The sequence below is a fragment of the Musca autumnalis genome, unplaced genomic scaffold (assembly GCF_047663935.1).
Source record: "Musca autumnalis isolate F117 unplaced genomic scaffold, ASM4766393v1 scaffold_5, whole genome shotgun sequence".
NCBI classification, from domain to species: Eukaryota; Metazoa; Arthropoda; class Insecta; order Diptera; family Muscidae; genus Musca; species Musca autumnalis.
Window position 1 is genome coordinate 33527254 of NW_027412088.1, and position 18117 is coordinate 33545370.

An 18117-nucleotide genomic window follows, 5' to 3' on the forward strand; every position below is an offset into this window, starting at 1 on the left:
ATATTATATGTGTGTTCGTTTACTCAAAATTTGTACAAATTGTTACTGGATGTTATTCGTTTACTCTACAGTTCGATGAAAAAGACCTTAGCCGATTACAAGAAGTTACTGAACTTGTACAAATTGTTGAGTAAACGAACACACCTTATGTTACGGCAAAAGCTGCTTTGTGGCAGCAATTCGCCGAATCGGCTACCTTCTCTATGTGCCATGGTAGAACAAGAAAAGGTAGCAGCAATACCCAGCTGACTGAACTGGGTTGTAGTGTTATGCTTGGTTTACATTTACGAAATCCACTCGATTTCTACTGTCAAATCAATAGGTTAAACGTCAAATGAAATCCAGATGAGATTTCATTTGACGTTTGAGCTATGGAATTGACAGTTGAAATCGAGTGGATTTCGTAAATGTAAACTTAGCATTAGTGTCAAATTTCATATGACATTTTATACATTCATTTCTATTTCGATGTACATTAGGGACATATATTTTTTGAGAAAAAACAAATATATCATTCGGAAAAAACCATTTCCCAGTAAGACTTCTTCATATCAATGATATGTAACCTCCTCCAAGTTCGAACGATAAGCCGCGCAGTAAATCACCGCTTGTAGAGGCGATACAACGTTTGTTAATATGTGAGGTATTTTATTAAAATTTAAAAAAAATAAAGCCCTAATAAACATGTGCTTCTTTGATTTCTAAAACAAAACATTGAAACAGCTTCTCCTTTTTCTATGAATTTCCAGCGACCCCAAACTTTTCTGCAAGAATTCTACATTCTGCGAGAATTTATGCATTTAGTGGAATGATGTGGAACCATAAAAATTGAAAATGTAACGAATTTTCATTCATGTTTTCCAAAATATTCAACCAAATGTGAAAAATTATTAGTTTTTTAAATTCCAATAATTTATAGACATTTCCTTGTTTTGTTTACAAATACAACTGGCAGTAACGTTACAAACAAAAACAAATTCCTTTGTGGTTGTTGTTCGAGTTGTATTTGTTGTAGTATTAACTTTACCTTGTATTTGTTCTACCATGTCTATGTGCCTTGGTTTATCGGCATCATGCCCAACAGTGTAAAAACGGCCAAAACGACACAAAACTTTACCCAAACGTTGTATGTGTTTTCAGCTTTAGTCCTGGTAGATTAAAATCAACTCATGGCCCAATTATACAGGTCCTCTCTCAAGCGAATTCAAACAATAACAACGATTTGAAATGTCAAAATTCATAAACAAAGGCGAAAAATTTGTTTTCGCCGACACGGAATATGTTTGAGGCGAATTTCTTTATTGTCAATTAAGGTAGATGCATATATAACATTTTCCGAGAAAAAGTTGTTGACGCAGTTATTTTTGTTTGGCGTAACAGAAAATACCAGCTGATCGATCTTTAACTGCCAAAATAAGTTATTGTAAATTAAATTCTAATACAAAACACAAAAAATGTTGGCATTTTACGTGTACAACATAAAGTGGATTTGTTTTCTTTTTTCGATATACATCTACCTGTTCCTCTACAGTTTGACATTTCTCTACCTCACAGCGAATTCAAATGACAAATATGAATTTTGACAGCTCAAATCAAAATCATTTGTTTTTGAGAGAGGACATTTATAATTGGGCCATGAATCAACTTTGTATATCAAAGCAAATTTAGTTTTTCGGCTTGTTTAAAATGTTGACATTTTTAAATTTTGCTGTATCAATTCACCGATGCATCTACCTTGTTTCTTGTGCCAGTTTGCAACTTTTTGTATTTTCTAGCAACATGTTGCAAAAAACAGAGTTGTATAATTCAAGCTGATCGATCTTGAACTGCCAGAATAAGTTTTTGTAAATTAAAAACACAAAAAATGTTGAAATTTTAAGTGTACAATAATAGAGTTTTTTGTTTTTTTCGCGATGCATCTACCTGTCTCTCTACAGTTTGACATTTCTCTATCTGTTACATGATTCAAGGCGTATTAAAATGACAAATATGAATTTTTACAGTTCAAATCGAAATCAGATGTTTTTGAGAGAGAAACTTTATAATTGGGCCATGATTCAAATTCATTTGAAATATATGCCGGCAATTATATCAACGCTGGACTTTGGTGTCGCCGTCGCCCCTTTGTTGTTGTTGTTTTTTTTTTCTCAACACCCAACACAAAACTTTACTCAAACGTTGGATGTGTTTTCAGCTTAATTGTATCATGCTGTTGTTGATTTTGCCATGAACGCAGAGTGGCATTTCAATTCGCCGTACATCTCAGTTGTGATTGCTGAGGAGGAATTTTCTTTCAACGCCGTTATGAAAAAATAACAAAGACGGCGTTTCTAACTGGAATTCGCCGCAGAAATCAGTTGTTGCGCGACGTTTCCTATTGAAAGGTTCGTTTCGTGGCTTTTTCTTATTTTGGAATTAATTTTACAAATATTAAACGAAATAAAAAGCGTCTAAAATTATTTGTTATCAAAGAAATTGCAATTCTAATTTGATAGAAAAATAAATACAAAAAATATATATCAAACGCCAACAAAACCCGTATTTAAACACGTCTCAAATTTCTTTCTCTTGTTGGTTGTTTCTTACGTTTCGTTCATTTTTCTTTTGCTGTGCGTTAACACCTTTCTATTTAGTAAGCTAAAAGCAAGTAAAGCATGGTTTAATAAGACCGTGTTTAGACAATCAAACTGGAAAGAAAATTTTTCTTCTCAATTTCTTTTAAAATTTCCTTGTTGTTTAGACACGGAAATCATGTTTGTGTCAATTTTATAATTTTTCTTATTCTTCTTCACACTCATTTTCTCATTGCGCCGTTCAAAAACAAAGCCAAGGCAAAATTGTAATGAAAAGTAAAAATGGACGTGTGTGATAAACAATTAATTTTTAAAGGAACCCTTGAATTGCATTTTAATTTTGATATTTCCAATTATTTCGATTTGTTTTTGCTTAAAAAAATAGTTTTTCCTCCAAATGTTTTTTCCAACTGTCCCCGCTGTTGTTTGTTTCTCGACAGAGAAAATAAAATGAAAGAAAATGCAAAACCAAATCTGCAGCCAACTTCAGGTTGTATACGAAGAAAAACGAAACAAAACAGAATTTGCCAGTACAGAGGTGTGTGTACCCCCTCTTATTCCTCTCTGCTCCCTCGCCCATAAACTCAATTTTCTTTCCCATCAACTTTCCCTGTATAAACAGGGACTTTGAATAATATGCCAAACAATTTTAAAAGCAATCGAATTCAATGGTTTTTAAAATAGTTTTTAGAACATTTGTATGGAAGAAATTTGTCAGCTTATCATTGAAACAAACATTTTATCATATCCGAAACTCGATTATGTGGAGAAAGCTTGGCCCTTCATTCATTTTTCGTGTTTTTTATAAAATGCTCAAAATTGGCATTGTAAACAAACCCACTTGTTTCTTTGTGTTTACCAACTTTGATGTTTTAGGAATTCAGGAAAAACAAGGGTTTTATAGATTTTTTTCATTTAAATGTACCTCTTTACTTATACCATGAAGTAAAGCAATTAATATCTAAAGGCCTGCGTACATAAGCTGCTCTGCCTGATTGCCTTGCTTTCCTGCTTCATTTTTGACATAATAAAAATAAAAGAATAAAGAAGGCCGAGGAAATTTCGAACTGGGTTGCCCTTTTCTTTTTTATTCTTTTATCAGAAGTAAGCAAGGTAAGCAGGCAAGGCAGCTTATGTACGCAGGCCTTAAAAACAACTTGTGGGTACTTTACACGGTATGTATTTTACATATGAGTTGTCAATTTTTATATACAAAATGCAAAGTGACAGCACATATGTAAAATACACCCATTATCTGTAGCGATGTTTACCTCCGAACAGTTGGCATCCCTGTTGTTCATGGTACAATTACTTAAGCTGAAAACACATCCAATGCTTAGGTAAAGTTTTGTGTTGGAAAAAACTACAAAAAACAACAGTCCAGGGTTGATATGTTTGCCAGCATATATTTCAAATTAATTTCAATTTCGGCCAAAATGCCACAAAACTTTACCCAAACGTTGGATGCATTTTCAGTTTTATGTAGCTGCATCGACGTATTCCTACAACAAAGCTACTCTGTTGTAATGTAAAATGTCAACATTTTCGTCAAATGGTTTTTTCCTGTCTCTTTTTATGGCTTGTGTTTGTCTATAAAGTGAACACATGCTTTCTCTTAAGTACCAAATCATATGGTTTTTGTTTTGGTTTTTCATGGAAATTCCTAGTTTTTTGACGTTTAGATTCGATCAGCTGGGCTGAGGCATCTACCTAACTGAAGCTGAAAACACATCCAACGTTTGGGTAAAGTTTTATGTCGTTTAGGCCGTTTTTACACTGTTCGGCATGATGCCGAAAAATTCAAATCATGGCCCAATTATAAAAGTCTACTCTCAAGCGAATTCAAACAAAAAAACAGACTTGAAATGTCAAAATTCATAAACAAAGGCGAAAATTTTGTTTCCGCTGCGACAGAATGTGTTCTCGGAAAATGTTTTGTATGTATCTACCTGAATTGACAGAAAAAAAAATCGGGGAACAAATTGAGTTTTCTACCAGCAGACGAAAAAATCTCAAAATTTGTTTTAAATTGTAAGTTTTTTCTAATTATCCTGCCTTCGGACGGGAATTTAAGACTTTCTCGTATGGACCGGGGCCAATTTAGGGCACGAAAACAACATTTTTTAATTTAAATTTTTTCTTACCCTAACAAGGGAATTTTCGGATTTTCAGGGACCCATATCTCGGGAAGTACTCCCCCAACAAACTTTATATTTTTGTAATCAGGACGTAAAGATCTACCTGTGGTAAACATTTCAGATTTTTCAGCTGGTAGAGTATTCAATTTATGCCAAATTCGGCTCAAAACATTTGTTCGCCTCTGTTTATGAATCTTGACATTTAAAATTTTTGTTTTAATCCGCTTGCTGGAGGACCTGTAATTGGGCCATGGAAGTTTTGTGAATTCAGGAAAAAACTAGGGTTCTATAAATTGTTTTCATCTAGATCTACCTGTTTACTTACAAGGTTTACATGGATTTCAACGTTTGAGTAAAGTGTAGCATAATTTCTCGTAGAAGAATAAAATACAAAGTTCAGCCAAGTTTGATTTGTTCTTTATTTTTTATTCATTTACTAGAAATGACGTAAAACACAAACGTTGATTGTTTCTCAGCGTTAAAGTTTCTGTGCTACGAAATACATTCCTTCACCCGTTTGAGAAACTCTGACATACAATATACGGCGTACAAAAAACCAAACAGGCGAAGCGAACGACTTGTTGACAGCCCCGCCGTAAATTTTTTTAGTTTGGCTCCGTCCAACTGACGTAAAACCTCGTGGTTTTTCTTTTTGAGGAGTTCTTGTAAACAAAAACGTGCACTTTCAAAATATCAATAAAAATTGTGATATTTTGTGAAATTAACTCCATTTTCTACAAAAAACTACTTTAAAAAATGGGCTTTGGTGGCGGCGGTGGACGTGGTCGTGGAGGAGGCGGTGGTTTTGGTCGTGGTGGTGGAGGAGGCGGTGGATTTGGCCGTGGTGGTGGTGGCGGTGGACGTGGAGGAGGCGGTGGATTTGGTCGTGGAGGTGGCGGTGGTGGACGTGGCGGAGGTTTTGGTGGCCGCGATCGCAACAACTTCAATCAAGGACCGCCAGATCGTGTTATTCCCCTTGGCCACTTTGCCTACAAGTGTGAAGATGATTTGGTGTGCAAAGTAGAAATTGATGATGTGCCTTATTTCAATGCCCCCATCTTTTTGGAAAACAAGGAACAAATTGGTAAAATTGATGAAATTTTCGGTACCGTTAAGGACTATTCCGTTTCGGTAAAGTTATCGGAAAACATGAATGCCAGCAGTTTTAAGCCAAACCAAAAGTTGTTTATTGATCCTTCAAAACTGTTGCCTATTGCGAGATTTTTGCCCAAACCCCCACAGCCTAAAGGTGCTAAGAAGAAGGGACCTGCCGGTGGTGTTGGTGGAGGTAGAGGTGGTGGTCGCGGAGGTTTCGGTGGACGTGGTGGTGGTGGCGGCCGTGGAGGCGGTGGTGGTTTTGGAGGTCGTGGTGGTGGCGGCCGAGGAGGCGGCGGTGGCTTCAATCGAGGCGGTGGTGGTAGAGGAGGCGGAGGCCGAGGAGGCGGTGGTGGCGGCCGTGGACGCTGGTAAACCAGAGAGAGACTAATTTAATTTTAAGTGACTACATATTGTGGTAGTTGTTAGAGAAAAAACACAAACTTTAGTTTTAAGATTATGTTAGAGCGAGAGCATTTTTAACATATTCAATACCGTTTTTTAAACATAAGTAAATTGTAAAATTTGTATTTTTACAATGAGAAGTTACTTTTTTTAAATGGATTTATCATAAAATGCTAAACTTAATTACAACATTACAAAAAGTGTTAATAAAACCTGGTTGACTTCCATGTTTTTTACAAAACAAAAAATACTTGTGTTCTGTTTCAGTAATGGGAAGGGGGGGCTAAACAGAAAATTTCAAATTGATTAAACAATTGAGATGCAGTTTGCATGCATACAGATAAATTGTCGAAATTATCCCAAATTAAGATGGGTCAAGTCCTCGACTTGTATGTATATAAGGAAAGGGCGTGTAGTGGTATTGTTTTACTGTTCTGCGAATTATGAGCAGGAAGGTCTCAACTGGTTTTTATGATTCACCTTTGCTGGTTCCAGTAGCGGGACCACTCTGCCCTTTAGAATTCTTTAGTAAGGTTCATTTTTGTTTCATTCCACAATTCCGTAAGTGTCCTGCCTCGTAAACTGTCCTCGTTTCATCTCGGGCGAAAAAAAAAATATTTCACTAAGGCCTGCTCGACAAATTGTCGAAATTTAAACGTCAAAGAGACGTCGCCAAACGTCACCAGTCATCATCCTTCCAGGGTTCGACAGTGACTTAACCCATCGCCAGAATTTATTAGTTCCGGTTACAATAAAATCACTTTTTTCTCATATTCTCAACGTCCAACTTGTTGAATTCCATTGTTCAGTTTTTCATTCTGCAGTCGCTGGGGCTGGTACGACGAAACTCTGCACGAGCGTTTACTATTATTCCACAATGGTGTTTTTTAGGTCTAAAGCCGTCGAACATGATTCTAATGCTTCATTGGTCATAGGTATACCTGGTACGCTGATCACAATGATATACATATATTTTGCATTGGAAAGTTCATGCTTCCCACGATATTAGTCTTGAATATCACCTGTTCACAGGAGGTTATTTACGGAAAAACTTTCAATACCCATATCTCGGAAAGTACGGACTTTACAAGGAAACCCTTAATAACACTTGTTCTTACTTTTTTCTTCTCTCTCTCTCCCTTTCACAACTGAAACTACATGTTGGTTTTTTAATTTAATTTAAGTAGTCTTTTTTATTTAAATTTAAAAAAATAAATAGCAATTTCTTTTCTGTTAAATGCTAAGCATTTTCAGGGAAAATTTAAAACAATTTTAACAATAAAATTGTGTCAACACTTTATTTTGTCAATCTTGTCCATTTTTCGCTAACAGCCCATAGCCATTTGGCTAAAGCATCATCTTTAGCTTGTGGTGCCACATCTTTGATGGCACAATCGCTAAAGTATTTACCACTTACCGTGGCTAAATCTTCATCAAGTGCAGCATACAATGTTGTTTGGGCACCATTTTTCGGCGACTTAAGGAAAGGCCATGACAACGGTTTGAATATCAAACTGGCAAAGAATGAATTAAAGAAGCCCATGTGACGGAAGAGTTCTGTGTCAACAACGCCGGGATGGAGGGCATTAACCGTGACACCGGTACCTAAAGGACAAAAAAGATAAGTGAGTATGTTTAAAAAAGTCCTGTTATTTTCTTAAATGTTGTAGGAACAAGTTTAATTTAGGGTCTGGGTTATGGAAGTATTAAAACCAATCACTTTCCGGCAAGAATTTAAGGACTTCCCTTATGAAAAAATACTAAAAAAAATAGTTGCTTGCTTTTGAGAAAGTATTACACCCTACATACCTTCAAGCCTCCTTCCCAATTCTCGTGTAAACAAAACATTTGCCAATTTACTTTGATTGTATGCTTTGCCTTCATCATATGATTTTTCACTATTTAAATCGCCAACATTAATTTCACCTCTAGTGTGAGCCACACTGGAAAGTACAACAATACGGCTGGGAGCTGCTTTCTGAAAACAAACAAATCACAAATAATTGCACGCCTATTTCAATTAATTTTAAGTTCATTAATTCCCACACCTTAAGCTCATCTAATAACAAATTCGTTAACAGAAAGTGGCCCATATGATTGACACCCAATTGCAGCTCAAAGCCTTCCTTCGTTAGAGAGCGGGGACAACGCATTACACCGGCATTATTAATTAAAATATCTAAGCGTTTTTGTTCGGCTTTGAAACTACAAAGAACATTAATTGCAATTTAAAAAAATTCTCCTAATTACTTGAAATTACTTACGTTTCAGCAAATTTCCTAATTGATTCCAAGGAAGCCAAATCACATTCACGACAGTAAACATATTTGTTGCGGGTTTCTAATACAATTTCCTCTCGAGCCTTTAAGAACAAAATAAAAAAATAATTTAAAGCAACTTTTTAAACAACAATAACGCACCTCTTCACATTTCTTCATATCTCTGCAGGCCATATAAACTGTTGCACCCCTCTTGGCCAGTTCACGCACTGTCTCTTTACCAATACCTGTATTGGAACCGGTGACAATAACAACTTTTCCATCCGCCTTTGTGGGTTTTGTATATTTTCCACCTTGCATTAAATCTCTGAGGACAGGCAAATAAGTAATTTAATTAAGTAATTCAGTATTATCACAAAACTAACTTCTTACTTAACAAAACATGCTACTCCTATGGTGGTTCCGGCAACACTAGTCCAAAATACAGGACGGCTTTTTAGGAATTTAAATAAACCTTCCATGACTACAGGAACACAAATGTAATATATACAAATGTAGCCTTTGTGTTTTTTAACTTACAATGTTTTAATTTACAATATTTTAACTAAATTAATGATTATGTTGATAACAGGTGATGACAAATGAAAAGTTTATTAAATAGTTGTTTATGTGTGTCACCCTGTAACAGCTGATAGTAGTGGAGTGTGTGATTAAGAAGGGATGACAGAACTCTCAATTTCCCTATAAGAGATACTACATACAGTCCATCCAAAATTACAAATTATTTAATATATATAAAAAAGTTCTTAGGACTTTATTATATTGTTAAGAATCTTGGGAATATGTGTCGTCTTTCCGGAAAGATATAAGATAGATAAATATTTTCCTTTTAAGTGGAACACACAAAGATATTAAAATTAATAGCAAATTTATTTAGGAACAAAAAAAAATTAACTAATTGAAATTGAGAACAAGTTTGTTATCGAACAGCATTTTGTAAAAGTTTGTACAAACTTTTGAGTTATCGTACAGACCTAATGCAAAGTATTTTGATACAAAGTAGCTTTGTTCCTTAACTTTTTTAATACCCAGCAAAAAGTTTGCATCCGCGGATGCAGTTAAATCACTAGAACAATTGCTGTACTCCAGCAGCAATTGTTCTAGTGATTTAACTGCATCCGCGGATTCACCTACGAATTTTACAAGAGAGTGCGCAGCTAGGATGCATTCCATTTTGCTTCCACGGCACACAGCTAGGATGCACTCCATTTTCGATCCAAATCACAGCCTTTGATGTCTAAAGATGTTATAAAATGCAAGCCATTGCAAATATTCCAAAATAAATAAAATACATTGCTTATTCGTGTAAAACAAGAAAATTAACTTTATTAAATTAACACAAATTATAAAAACTCTCCATTAAATTTGATCGTAACTAATGCCAAGTTTATACTTGCGCTCCAAAATCCACTGGATTTCACGAAATCCTGAAATACACCCCGGTGTTTACACTTATTTTTTTGTTGATTTCAAACATATCACAATGATCAAGGTAGATGCATATGCGCAGCTGATCGAACATGAATTTTCAAAACAAGTTGTTGTAAATTGAATTAAGCATCAACAATATACGACAATATAGAACTTTAAAACTTTATTTGGAAAATTATCGTAAAATGATCTATATATCGTATTAATTGTATATAGTACTAACAAATGTAAATATCAAAAAATGATTTTATCGTTGAGACTTCGTTATAATAAATTTTAGCTCTGTTCCAGAACTAAAAAGTTTTTACAATTTTTACCACTTTTACACATTTTTGTTCCCTTACACAAAATTTATATGAAAATCGTTTACGACTTTTACAACTTTTACCACTTTATAAAGTACGGGAACAGGCCGTTTGATAGATAAAAATTGTGCTCAGAACCTGCAAAATATTAGTACTTGCAGTAGTTTTCCCGTTTAGTGCTTAAAATGCGTTCACGTACTCCGAAATCTAGCAAGACTTGCACTTCTCTTTAAACAAAAATAGCGCGGATAACACCCTCTTCTCATGTTTTCTGCCATAAAATTTTGGCCTAGTAGAAACTAGCAGCAAGCATGTTCATATGTTCATTGGTATCTAATATTATAGCTGATACATTGATTTTGACATTTCTGCTGGAGTTTTTGCAATTTCCGTTATTTTTCCGTTCCCGTATTTTTAAGCAATTTGTATGGGGAAGCAATTTTTGACAATTCGCTCTTTTTTCTAATATTATCATTAAAAAAGTACGGGAACACAATGAAAAATAGCATTGTAACAAAGTAATTTAGTATTTTTTCACTTTGTTTACAAATTTTGATACTAACATTTTTTGTTGCAGCAATTCGCACATCTACCTTGTTTATTGTGATACGTAAAATGTGTTGCAACTTTTGGTACTTTTCTAGACAAAAGCAAGGTTGTATATCATGTGTACTGTGATTTCGATGTTGATTTCGTTGAAATCACGAATTGAGATGATTTCATTTTTGTATGCCAAATCATGAAAAATTTTGCTGGATTTCGCGCGAAATCGCGAAAAGCCAGCGAAATCACGAAAAAGTTGCAAATGTAAACTAAGTATAAGTTTACTTCCTCTACTCTGCTTTTAATGACATTGAAATTGATATGCTTCATCATCTAAATGGTTTTTCATTTTTCCTCCTACTTCAATTCAGATTTCCAAAAAACTCCAACTCCACTTCAAAAATAATTTGCGTCTCGTGAATTACAGCAATGTTCACAAATTTAGTTTGTATTTCTTTATTTTTTATAAAAAAATTCTTAGAACTTTAACACTCTTTCTTGTGTTCAGAAAAAAGACTGCGACTGTAGGGATCAAAAAATTGACTGGCTTGGCTGGGGATCTCTAAGCGAGTGCTTCCAAAATGTATCGAGCGGAGTGCATTTTCATAACTCCGTGTGGACTGCATCGGAAGATGTATTGAAATCATAACTCTGCATTGCACTACGTCCAAACTTTTTTTGCTGGGTAGTAAAAGTAGCAAAAGGGAGAAGTTCTCTCTTCTCTCAGAAAACTGTGAAAATTGTTCTCACGTAACAAGTTTTGCACAAAAGTAAAGAAACGGAAAAATAGTAGAATTGGCAGCAATGTCAAAAAACGAACATGGCTGCGTGAAAAAAATAACAAACAAAATAAATTTCACTGTTTTTTATTTCACTGGTTTACATTTTTTTCTTTTTAGGTATTTTATTTTATTTCTTTTTAGGTATTTTGCTTTGACAAATCGCATAGTCTTCTTTTTTCCTTTTGCCTTAATTGTCAAATAAATGTCAAAGCTGCAGTTTGACAGATTTTCCAATTTTTACACAACGAAATTTGTCGAGCAGAAAGAGGTAAAAGAGAAAGCCATTTTGGCTCTCTGTCGTCTCTCACTCTCTTAAAAATTGCTTCCTGTTTTACTACTTTTTGGGGTTAAGGAACGCTTTCCGAGTTAAAAATGGTAAAACTTGAAGAAACTTTAACGTAAGTCCCGGTCCACACTAGAGTGATTTCATTGAAAAAATTGCATGAAATTACGTGTCTCTAGATCGACCTCCATAGTAGAGTAAAATCATAAAATTGGTGTAGTGGGGAATTCGATTTAAGAACACCTAATTTCATGAAACTTTTTAATGAAATTCACGTTAGTGTGGACCGGGACCATGGTGGAATAAGAAGGTGTTACATCAAATCATACCAAACGTCAAATTTGGTCACAATAATGTATTATCGTGAATTGCTTGTTTACATTTTGTATGTGTTTTTATTGACAATAATGAATTTTGACAACTAGTGTGATAACCAGCTGTTTTTGCCGCTGTACCTGTATTATTGTGCCATGACCGGGACAAAGGAACAAAGCTAGTGTTTTCGGAACAAAGAACAGGGTGAGTCTCGCATAAAGTAGCATGACTAAACAGGGTGATTCGTTCAATTGTTTTAATCAATGGGTGTTCTTTGTTTTACGCGGTTTAATTTTACGAATTTTACGAAAAAAACCTTTTCAGAAGGAGAAAAGTTTCGTTTGTGTTAAATTAATAAATTAAGTTCAGGAATTTTATACAAACAAGGTATGTGGCCAACTATGAAGAGACAAGAGTGTATTGTGTGAAGATCCAAAACCAAAGTGATCAACGAAATATTCGAAACAGACAAATCAATATTAAACCATTGAATATCCTAATTGAAAGAATACATGGTAGTGAAAACGTAGGACGAGTCGCGTTTTGTTTTGTACAGGTACAGGGAGTGATTACCTCTCATAGGAAGACTACTTGCGCAATACTTGGAAAAGGAACAAATGCAGATGGATAAGATGACACTGTGCCGAATTATTTGCAAAGGAGCTTGATTTCAGGTACTCATATAAGTTGTAACAGGCCGGTAACGCCTTACAAGCGAAATTTCTAGATATTGTAAAAGTTAATTGGTTCTAAGACACTGGATGTTGTTATTGTAACAGCATATGATATTTTGTAAGATCATTATTCGGCTTAAAATGAGTTTAAGCATTAAGTTCGGATCGGGACCAAACTTTTTCCACAGGTAGATCTCGTTACCCTGATCACAAATATACAGTTAGGCAAGAAATGTATTGCAAAAACCAAAATTGTAGAAAATTTCATATCAATTGTTCGTTTATGGCAACAAATTATGTGAAAACTATACGGTTTTTTGTGCAAATCTCTTGCTATAGGTCCTTACAACAATCATCCGTCAAAATATGCAAAGGTTATTTGCGATTTATAACAAATACGGTCAAAAATAAGAATTAACTACTACTTGGGGGTGACAATAAAAGTATTGCAACGGGAAAATCAGTACTATAAAACTATAAAATTTTTGCAATTTTTTGCGGTCATTATGCATTTTTATGACTTTTGTGGCTAAAAATAGACTAACAGTATTGAATGCAATAAAGTTCAGTGATAAAAAATGCGGTCATGGAGGGTATTCAGACAGGTAAAAAATGCATGGGACCATATTAACAATAAACAATGACGAATCGGCCACAGGCAAGTATGCCAAGAATGAATATTTGACTCAATATGTATTGTAGGATAATGGAAGAATGCAAAACAGTCCGATTTTGGCTTTGAGAACATCGAAATACCTCTGGAAAGTATATGGAAAAAATTGACACTAGTGTAGTATTTTGAAACGACCTACGACAGAGCACTATTTCGTCTCTCAATGGTATTGATATGATTTAATTTTTACTAAGTAGATAGATATTATCCTCTGCTATCATAATAAATGCAAAAATTTGCGCCAAATCCAATAAAACCCATCAAATATGGAAATTAAACCGCTACTGGAGAAGCTGGAATATCGAATATTTGGGTACTATATTCTTTACATGGAAAATAGTATGCCAAATTGGGTTCACGGATATAATAATGATTAGGAAGACATCCCCACTGATATCATTAAGAAATATTTAATAGTCATTAGTCTGAAAGTCAGAAAAATCGATCCCGAAAGCTCATACAAAGTCAACTACCACCATTCCAAAGACCAGATCATGACATGTTAATCTTATTTGTGTAAATTTCCGATGTAATATAACAACACAAAACTCTTAAGTACATCGGGCCAACATCCTGATATCAACCCTCATAAAATGTTTGGGTCCAATTTAACAAAAAACTCCAAAAACATCCTCCAACGAAGGATCAAGATTTACTAAAAATTGGGGAACCAGTATCCTTAGAGTGGAACATACCGAGCCTTAATTTTTGGTTTAACTAAGCTCATTAATGCTCCAATGAATGTCCAAATGGGATAGACAACTCATTAAGGAACACACCTTTGGTAATTCTCGAAGAAACCATCGATCTTGCAATTTTTGCAATACTTTTATTGTCACCCCCAAATAGTAGTTAATTCTTATTTTTGACCGTATTTGTTATAAATCGCAAATAACCTTTGCATATTTTGACGGATTATTGTTGTAAGGACCTATAGCAAGAGATTTGCACAAAAAGCCGTATAGTTTTTACATAATTTGTTGCCATAAAAGAACAATTAATATGAAATTTTCTACAATTTTGGTTTTTGCAATACATTTCTTGCCTAACTGTATATAAAATTTATTGCGGAAGTCCATACTTCCCCAGATATGGGCCTACGAAGTTCCGAAAATTCCCTTGTTAAATGTCGGCTACTTAGAGAAAAGTTTTCAATTTAAAAGATGTTTTGTTCCCGTGCCATAGATTTGCATCTGTCCATAGCAGAAAGTCTTAAATCCCCGGCCGAAGGCCGTCTATATAGAAAAAATTATAATTTTATCCGAACTTAATGCTTAAACTCAACTTGCTCCCATTCTTCTACTTAAACTGGCTCTTGGTCCAGTTGTAGGAATGTGGGTGCTTCGATGGGTTGTAACCGCGATAGCGTAGACTTACTCACGAAAAACATAATATCGCTGTAAACAGGACCATAAGGTAAAAATGTTCAAAGGATTCTCGAACAGTCCCTAAGCTGCACTTTAACACACAAACTTAAAAAGATGAGGAGTAACGGATATGACCCATCCATCTTCGAACTAAAACTAAGTTCGGACAAAATATTGGGAGATTTACCATTTGAACGAATATATTTCTACTTTGGTGGGTAGCTGCCTCCAGTGTTCGATGAGTACCATCTTCGAATTATGTCTAAGATTTGCAGAAATATTACGATATGCATAGTTTGGAACAACCGATTACTCGTCTCAAAATCTGTCATGGGCACCAGCCACTACATAAGATAGCCATAGTGTTTTTTTAAAGTTTTCGCGCCATTTTCTCAGGAAGTAGGGACTTGCTCCAGAAAAAAACGTTTCCGTCGCCCATATTCGAACCTTACCTATGCCTGGTAGAAATATTACGATGTACAAAGTATGGAGAGTTTTAGTGGACACCATTTTATTGAAAAGTTTTGAACTTTTGTGGTGGAAGTATCGGAAGAGTGGACCGATATGGCCCATTTTCGTACTAAACTAGGTTTGGACAAAATATTACGAAGCGAATCGGTTGATCCGTTCGAGAGTTATCGACGGGCATGACTAAATCGACTCCAAATTGTTTAAAACAGATTTCGTCCAAACACAGGTACATTTTGCTCGTAGATATGAAGCCTAAGGGTGAGGTTATAAAATAACAGCCTGCAATGATGTGGACGATCATATTAGGATTGATCACTATTATATTTTAGGACCCTCGTCTAGTAAGCCTTACATACACCCCTTCAATTACAAATAAACATGATATGTATATAATTTCACTTCATTTATTACAGAACATTTAATAATAACAAATTGATTTACATACATACATTATATACATGTACAAAACATATAGTTAATACCTGAGATTAATCACATTTCTATTATAGGTATGAAATTATCAACCCCTTAATTAACCGGCTACTTTTGGTGGTGTTACAAAAGCACCTGCGAAAAGAATATTCTTCTTATTCCAAATGAAATAAAAGAAAGGCGAATTAGCTGTGAATTGTGGAGGCATGCATCGTTTACGGCATACAAATCCCGTGGCTGCAGCTGCTTCACATCCTTCTTCATTAACTTCAATAAATGTTTTGTGGAAAATTTTGGAGACAGAGATACCTTTTGATGGTTCTAACAAATTACTTAAATCAGCATCACCAAAAGCTGCTATTATTCCCATCTGAAAGAATATGTAAAATAATATTAAATATTTTTTACAGGACTTAAAGGAGCAGTTTAATGTCTGTATAAACCGAACAAAGAATATATTTCCAAACGCGCAGATCTTTTACTTTACTTCTCCAGTTTTGGGTGTCATGTTTTGTCGGTAGTTTTGACAGTTTGTCAATGGAAAGCAGCTCTTAAACTGCATATAGGGACTTTTTGGAGAGATTATCGTAGGACTGGCCCGACATAGTTCAGATGGATAGGTCGTATTGTAAGAATGACTAAATGTGCATCAATTTTAAAGATATAACTATACAAAATGCATTTATCGGTGTACACAGACGTTTAAGTTCTAATCTTCGATGCAATGCGCTCATGTGAAAAGGTCAGCCCAACATCTTTACAGTTGCAGCATCTTTACTTCATCATTACTAAAACTTACCTCTTTCATGACGTTCGACAATTCAGCGGAATATTCAATTTTAAATTTGGGAAATTTAACAATTAAATTTTCCACAGTTCTTAATTGTTGATCCAAATCCAAGAGATTAACACCTTTCAATTTATCTGCAACAGCGCTAAGACCATTACGTTTATTTGGCAACAAAACGAACATACTTAGATCCGAATCTTGGTACAGCATCTCCAAAGCTTCACAATCATAGTCTCTTAAATAGCCAAAACGAAATTTTCCTTGTTTACGCATAAGTTGAACTTTAGTTGATTCATTTTCATTTAGCCAGAAATCATCTTCATTAGTGTGAGTTGGGTCGAACTTTTCCTCCCATTCACCCTTGAAATGCAAAGCATTTAAAAGCACCAAACGAGTATCGGAATCTAAGGCATATTCAGGTATTAGATCACTAATTTTACCAGCAGTTTTTTCCTCCACCCAATTGTTGATATTTTTAGCAGCAACTACATTTTCAGCAAAATTAATGTTCTCAGCGGCGGCATTAAATTTTTCCTTTGTTATGGCAGCATATTTTGGTTTAATAGCATGACCTTCTTGAATATAGATCTTATTGGCAATTTTTACCAATTTACTATCTTCGTAATCGGTTAAAACATTGTGGAATGTATCGGCAACTTCCTCGGGAGAGTTGGAAACAAATTTCATAACTTTGGCTATTTCATTGGCGGTATCACCATTGGCTCCAGTAAATGCCAAGGCCATACATGTTTGTATGGATAATGGAGAAATTAAAACATTCTTTGTATTTGTGGCAGCTTGGAGTTTATCCAGCAGTTCAATTGTTAATTCAGCACCACCGCGGGTAAATTTCAAATTATTATCCATCATTATTATTTAAGTAGAATCGATACAAATAATTGTTTGTATTGCTATTAAGTTTTCAAAGATTCAAAAATGATGTCACGTAAAATAAGAAAAAAAGAACAACAACCGGCTAACAATGTATAAATAACTTTCTCCTAACACAGCGCAGATTGGAATGCCAAAACAAACATTTTGTTATTTTCACAGAATTATCAAAGTTAGTTCTTCCATGCTCTCCTCTCTGTCACCCAGAAGTGTGAGAGGTTAGGAATCAGCTGTGGCCGTTGGATGCACAATATAAGTATGTTTGTAAGTATCTATATATCAGAGCATTTGTATATGTATGCATGTTTCTATGTTTTGCGATATTAGATACAATATCTCATCTAAACTTAGGTGTGACGATGTGGATCTTTTGGGGAATTGTTATAACCTCTATGGAATTGTTATAACCACTTTGATATATGTACATAAAGGGTGTTTTTTAAGCTAGATAGATAGAACTTTAAATTGTAAAAAGTAACACAAAAAATTAAATTTTGATGAAACTTTTTTTATTTGTTTCAGTATACTCTGACAAATCATCATGAATAGACTCACGCTTGAACAACGCTACGAAATTATCCAAATTTACTTTGAAATTCAGTCGTCGATTCGCGCAACTTATAGACGACTTCGTCATTTGTATGGCGTACATAATCGTCCATCTGAACAA

At 34.7% G+C, this 18117-nt stretch overlaps 3 protein-coding genes across 3 annotated transcripts; 1 reads left to right on the top strand and 2 right to left on the bottom strand.

The window, feature by feature from the left end:
• Window positions 1–5319: 5319 nt before the first annotated feature.
• Gar1 (Gar1 ribonucleoprotein) lies at window positions 5320–6459 on the top strand. The gene has a single exon (XM_073988631.1). The coding sequence runs from the start codon at window positions 5468–5470 to the stop codon at window positions 6179–6181; it is 714 nt and encodes a 237-aa protein (XP_073844732.1). The 5' UTR covers window positions 5320–5467; the 3' UTR covers window positions 6182–6459.
• Window positions 6460–7376: 917 nt separating this feature from the next.
• On the bottom strand, window positions 7377–9092 carry LOC141404888 (retinol dehydrogenase 13-like). Its single transcript, XM_073988710.1, has 6 exons — window positions 8863–9092; window positions 8632–8797; window positions 8476–8573; window positions 8260–8416; window positions 8021–8189; window positions 7377–7816 (listed from the first exon to the last, which is right to left on the bottom strand). Exons 1-6 carry the CDS (start codon window positions 8949–8951, stop codon window positions 7509–7511), a joined length of 987 nt encoding a protein of 328 aa, XP_073844811.1. The 5' UTR covers window positions 8952–9092; the 3' UTR covers window positions 7377–7508.
• Window positions 9093–15722: 6630 nt separating this feature from the next.
• On the bottom strand, window positions 15723–17600 carry LOC141404887 (serine protease inhibitor 42Dd-like). Its single transcript, XM_073988709.1, has 2 exons — window positions 16566–17600; window positions 15723–16136 (listed from the first exon to the last, which is right to left on the bottom strand). Exons 1-2 carry the CDS (start codon window positions 17424–17426, stop codon window positions 15867–15869), a joined length of 1131 nt encoding a protein of 376 aa, XP_073844810.1. The 5' UTR covers window positions 17427–17600; the 3' UTR covers window positions 15723–15866.
• Between the last annotated feature and the right edge of the window lie 517 nt (window positions 17601–18117).